The sequence below is a fragment of the Anarrhichthys ocellatus genome, unplaced genomic scaffold (genome assembly GCF_004355925.1).
Source record: "Anarrhichthys ocellatus isolate YVR2014 unplaced genomic scaffold, GSC_Weel_1.0 scaffold1088, whole genome shotgun sequence".
NCBI lineage: Eukaryota > Metazoa > Chordata > Actinopteri > Perciformes > Anarhichadidae > Anarrhichthys > Anarrhichthys ocellatus.
This window is the reverse complement of record NW_022281062.1, coordinates 2,751-8,929: the sequence shown is the minus strand read 5'-3', so window position 1 is coordinate 8,929 and position 6,179 is coordinate 2,751. Positions and strand designations below refer to the sequence as shown.

At 42.0% G+C, this 6,179-nt stretch overlaps 1 protein-coding gene across 2 annotated transcripts in view; it reads right to left on the bottom strand.

Annotated features, from left to right (window-relative positions):
* supt5h (SPT5 homolog, DSIF elongation factor subunit) overlaps positions 1–6,179 on the bottom strand; it is a 10,450-nt gene extending 4,271 nt beyond the window's left edge. The window contains exons 1-11 of one of the 2 annotated variants that reach the window (XM_031838879.1): positions 6,073–6,179; positions 5,748–5,851; positions 5,061–5,214; positions 4,914–4,982; positions 3,908–3,913; positions 1,949–1,960; positions 1,779–1,848; positions 1,403–1,471; positions 878–943; positions 744–774; positions 592–660 (exon numbers count right to left, since the gene is read on the bottom strand). In XM_031838879.1, coding sequence (XP_031694739.1) covers positions 592–660; positions 744–774; positions 878–943; positions 1,403–1,471; positions 1,779–1,848; positions 1,949–1,960; positions 3,908–3,913; positions 4,914–4,982; positions 5,061–5,214; positions 5,748–5,831 — 630 coding nt within the window. In that variant the 5' untranslated portion in view covers positions 5,832–5,851; positions 6,073–6,179. The remainder of the gene's footprint in view (positions 1–591; positions 661–743; positions 775–877; positions 944–1,402; positions 1,472–1,778; positions 1,849–1,948; positions 1,961–3,907; positions 3,914–4,913; positions 4,983–5,060; positions 5,215–5,747; positions 5,852–6,072) is intronic. The other variant, XM_031838880.1, reaches the window with a different exon arrangement.

Below are 6,179 nucleotides of genomic sequence, written 5' to 3'. Positions count from 1 at the left end.
ACACACACACACACACACACACACACACACACACACACACACACACATAGTTTGGTCCAGTCTCCACTAATATGAAGTATCGTGGAGCTCTGGGTGAACACAGACGGCTACAGTATGCGTTTCCTCATTCAACAACGTCAGTCATGACAGGAGGAGCATCTCAACACTGATAGGCTATTGCAACACAGCGGCACACGATTTTTTTCGCCCGAGTTGAAAAATGTCAACTCGCGTCAATCACGCCATCGTGAATGCGCGTCACTCCAGTATCATCGCGTCGTGCAGAGACTTTGTATGTGATCTGCTTGCGCCAATAATCAGGGGTCACCAATAGGTCTAGGTTTCGGACGCCGTTGCATCCGGATTTGGACCCATAACCGATGGATAAATTGATGATAATCAACGTTTATCTTAGTTATTATTATTCTTATTCAAATAAAATGTGTAAACTGATCATAAATCAGCCACACAGAGAGAACTTCTTTCTTCCAGAAGGACTCAATTCGGTGTGAAATGAAGATTCTCACAAACCTCAGAGTTCAGCCTCACCGGCCAATCAGAGCAGAGCATTCAAATAAAGCAGTTTCTCACCGTGTCGGTGAACTGGTAGGCGATGAACTTCCTCATCAGGGCGATGGCCGTCGCTCTCTCCTCTCCGATCTACCAAGACAGGATATGATGAGGTCATGTGTCTGTGTGTGTGTGTGTGTGTGTGTGTGTGTTCGTCCCAGATGAAAACACACCTTACACTTCACCGTCCACAGATTGGGATCCCTGATGAAAACAAAACAACATCGAAACATTCAGAAAAAGAAACGTCCTGATCTACGAGCGCAGGTGTCTCAATGCTGATTGGTTGATGACCGGTCACACGTACTTGACTCCAGGAAGTAGTTGCTGCTGGGTGATGTCATCGGAGAGCTCCTCGGACCCTCCAGAGTAGCTGCACACCACAGAAGAAGAAACAAGAGGGTTACGATCACGTGCAAAAGTTGTTTTTGAGATGACGCTTCCTGGTCGAGTGAAAGTTTCAAAATAAAACGTCAAATCAATCAGAGAGTAAAAGTTCTTTAATACTTCAATAATGTTTCATCACTGATGAGCGAACATCGATGAAACTCAACACTTCCTGCAGAGCTCGTAAATTTGTGAGTTTTTTTCTCTTAAATTTACGACTTTAATCTCAGAGAATATCGGACTTCTTTTCTAGTAAATATTTAATTTCTTTCTCGTAAATAATTAGTGCATTAAATCTCAGGAATATTAACTCCTCCACCAGCTCTGAAGTTAATATTACAATGACTGAAATACTCTAAACAAACAGGTTTGATTCTTTCTGCAGCTGAAGGTAAACGACGGTGAGTTTATCAGACGTCAGAGTTAAAAGATCAAAGATACTCACTGCTCCCCTCCGGAGGATTTGGCGTATTTCCTCATGTAGTATTCACCCAGCGCCTCCTCTCTGGAGTCTCTGCAACACACACAGTCAACATGCAGTCAACACACAATGAACACACAATGAACACACAGTCAACATGCAGTCAACACACAATGAACACACGATGAACACACAATGAACACACAATGAACACACAATGAACACACAATGAACACACAATGAACACACAATGAACACACAATGAACACACAATGAACACACAGTCAACAGTCAAGCTGCACAAGCACTGAAAGCTTCTTGTCATTGAGCTCGTTGTGAAGCAGATTAAAGGCTTTTGATTAAAGAACAAGAGAAAGAGCGATGTGAAGGCTTCTGTTACCTCCAGAGGTTCTGCAGCCGTCTGGACCCGGAGTGGTCTTCATCCAGAACCACATGGTCGATGTTTGACACTGAGAGGGACAGACAGGAAGGGGTTAAACTCATGTTTCATGTGAAACTAAATGAATTGAGAGTAAAATAATCAATGAATAAAGTTCAGAAGAGACGTACCTTCAGCCTCCTCTGCTCAGGACCGACCAGTGAGAGAGAAGGAGGGAGGAAGAGGAGGAGCAGAGATAAAGGCAATAGATAAGGATCAATGCAAGGAAACAGGGAGCAGTGAGAAACGTAGGAACAGAGACGAGGAGGGATGAGATAAAAGGATGAAGATGGTGGAACAAGCAAAAAACAATAGAAGAAGAAGAGAAAGAGGCAGCAGGAGAAGAAAATAAAGTTGGATTAAAGCGAAGCAGCAGCCAAGAGGAGGATGAAGAGGACAGAAGCCAACATTCATCATCATCATGAAGCAACAACACAAAGCATGATGGGAGAAAACACAAACACAAACAGATTAATGGTGACTGTACGGCACAGAAATAATAAAAACACAACAAAGACCGGTGAAGGTTAAAGTGAAACTACAGCAGAAACAAAACACAATGGATCAGAAGACTCACATCGTATCTCTATAAATCTCTTCATTATTATGTTTAATGAAGTATAATAATGTTCTTAGAGCTCGTGTTAGAAGGTAAACAGCTCATAATTCATCTCTAATATCTGTTTTATATTCATGTGAAAACAACTCCTTCAGACTACTGGATTCATTAAAGTTTATCACCAAAACTACATTTTACAGATGACATGTGAACACATCATGATAACGTTATAATGTACCTTCAGCCAGTACTCATGTTCACTGAGCAGAGCCTGAAGGCATCATGATGTAACTGAAGTGAACCTCCTGTTGGTTAGCCGTTAGCGGTGCTGCTAACGTTACTAGCTCTCCTCCTGTTGCTTTAAACACTGATTGGTTGTTTACAATGAAACATTATCAGAGACTAGAAACACATGTTCTACTGAGTTAGTAAAACTTTATTTACACTCTGATGTTAACGTTAGACTGTGGAGTTAATCTGTGGTTCACATTCTGTTTATTATAAATCACTGTGAGTAAGATTTAAGTTTAACTTTCATGTTATTTTTAAGTATTTCTTGACATTAAACACACAGGAGTGTCTGCTGTCACAATGTTTATGATAACTGTTAAAAAGGGGCGGAGTTTGTTCTAACCAATCAGCAGTGAACAACCTATCCGTCCCATCCACCTCATTTTCAGTCAACATTTTATATTTAATTCTCTTAAACATCACATCTGTTGTTTCACTATATTTGTCAACAATGTGTTGGTCTGTCTCTCAACACGGTCTGACTTCCTGTCTGTGGTGCATTGGTTCCTACTGAAGACTTTAATCTTTAAAACCAGAAATATATAGTTTCATCAAACAGCTGGTGGTTTTTAATCACCTAAACAGGAGGAAATGGAGCATTTCTGCCTGCAAATCACTGACTGGTTCAGTTTATTTTTGCAACTGGATAAACAGAAGTCATTGAACGCAACATCAGACCTATTTAAATGCAGTTCAGAGGTCTTTGAACGCAGCAACGATCAAGACATTTCACCGGTTCTGATTTTGTTTCTACTGTACTTCTGTCGTTAGTGATTCTATGCATTACCATGTGCCACAGAAAAAGCTCCAACCACAGCGGTTAGTTCAGAAATAAATAAACATGGCAGCCGTCTACCAGGTAGCAGCGTCGGGCAAATGATCACACTGGGTTCTCTGAAGGTGGAACTACGATAACACAAAACCAGATTCATTCTGAAGGACTGAAACAAGACTTTAAGTTTCATTCATGTGTTCACATCTGGTTTTATCTCACTATAAAATGTGAACAAACATTTGCTACAAGGCATTTTAGCTTTTATAGGCAATTAAATGTAATGAAGTGGTGGATTTGCCCTCAGTGCTTCCTGGTCGTTGAGCCTCACAAATACAGCTGAGCTGAGATGAGGTGAGTTAACACTTTCTGGGAACATGGACTTTATCTATTCCATCTGCTTCAGATACGAATCGATATTAAAACATGGAAACATGGCGAGCAGGAGAGTATCTGGAGTAGAATTACCGTTAACTGAAGAGGACATGCATGACAAGAGACAGAGAGAGAGCGTTAAACAGGCTCTCTGCTGCACGTCAGCTTTAACACCCTCAACAAACACGTCGAGAGGCCGCTTCACACCTCAAGGTCCAGACCAGCTTCTACTGACGTTGTTTACTTCTGATCCGCTTTGTTTTGGTTCCACACTGCAATCGATTACACTGAAGGACTCCACAAGACATACCTACGCCCCGTCTCCATCAACTACGCCCCGTCTCCATCAACTACGTCCCGTCTCGCCTCCTACCCTTTGTCGTCCTCGCCTACGTCCCCTCATCGTGGCCTACATCCCGTCGTAATCACCTACGTCCGTTTGTAGTGGCCTACATCCTGTCTTCTACATCCTGTCGTCGTCCCCTTCGCCCTGTCATTGTCACCTCCTACACCCTGTTGTCATCACTTAGGTGAGCAGCATCTGATACTTGACATTGATTAATTTGTTGACAGGCGTGCCTCTGATGTCGACACGTGGCCGTCTATAGCAGTTCGAATGAGCGGAGAGAACTCTTTATTGAGTCGCCATGCGATACCGCGGCTCATTTTGTTTTGTTATGTTTTTTCTAGTTCTGACGACAGCTGTCCAGAACTTCCTGTAATTGGTCCGAAAGTCTGAACCATCCCAAAAAAAACAAATGTTTACGCTGGAAACAAACAGAATCATAGTTCAGTTTGATCTGGAAGGTTTCATATCTGTAATTTTTGTTTTGGATCACCCTGAAAAGTCAGAAAGTCCGGACCAAACGAGGTGTGAAAGGCTCTAAGATCAATTCAGTGCTTTTATAAAATCAAACCACATCATGTAGAGGAAATAAATCTAAACTACACTGAATACAGACTTTAAAGTGACTGTAACAGTCAGCACATTGTAGGACTGTTTGTCTCAGCAAAGAGGAAAAAGGGCAATCAACAACACCTGAAGAATAAATTATAAAAAAGCTCTGTTGATGGCCTCTGAACAGGTCGAGTTCCTCACCTTTCTCCAGAATATCTTCAGCTCCTTCCTCCCACTGATCTTCCTCATCCTCATACTCATCGTCCACATCTGGACAGAAACAACACAGAAGACAAGTGTTGAAATTCGTTCAGACGATTTAAAACTGAAGGAGTAGTCGACTCGTACCGGCTTCGTCCAGGATGAACCCTCCGTGTCTCGGCTTCTTCCTGGGACGGTCGTCGTCGTCCTCCTCTTCCTCCTCATCATACTCCTCCTCATCTTCCAGGTCCTCTCCTTCCTCCTCTGCTACCTTGTCGCTGCCCACGGGGCTCCCCGTCTCCTGCATGTCAAAACAAAGGATCAGCGGTGGAGGAAGTATTAAAGTCCTTTATATTAACATTATTACTAATATAACAACATTATTACATTTGGAACCAGCAAATGTTTTACATTAAAAAAAAATGACTTCAACCATCAAAAATAGCTTCACGTTAATTTTCTGTCAGTACATGAATATTATGTATTTTAATATGTAAAGTAACTAAAGCTGTCAGATAGATAAAGTGGAGCAGAAGTAGAAAGAAATACTCAAGTACAAGTACCTCAAATGTGTACTTAACATCCTACCCAAACAAACTTAAGTACACAACAAATTGTACAGTAATAAAGTATCTATTTGCACAATATTGCAGCATATATTTCACTTTAACGCCACATTAAGTCACAATGTTTACTGTTCAGTTAGCATCGATTAGCGGTTAGCATACCTCATTCTCCTCTACTGTTCAGTTAGCATCACTTAGCTTAGCGGTTAGCATACCTCATTCTCCTCTACTGTTCAGTTAGCATCACTTAGCTTAGCGGTTAGCATACCTCCGCCTCCGCCTCCTCGGCCTCTCCGTCGCTGCTCCGCTCACTCTGGTTGTCGGAGAAGTCGCTGTCCTCGCTGTCAGACATCGTGGAGCTCCGGCAGCAGACTTAATACAAATAATTTCACTTAAAAGATTGAATTAAAAAAACAAAAACAAAACATGGCCGAGCGGCTAACGGCTAAAGCTAAAGTAGCCGCGAAGCATCCGGGTCATAACAATCAAAGAGGGCCTAGCAAAGCATGCTAACATTGGTTTATGATGATATGAATATCTCAGGAACAGCGAGAATCAAACGTTAGCCGATGAGTTGCCCGGATGTTACTTACCCGTTTTAACTCCCGCTTGTGTTTGATATCTTGTTAAGTGACGAATAAAAGCCAATACCGGCTTATTTTCCAGTAGTCTGATGCTCCTCACGTCGTCTTTGGGAGAA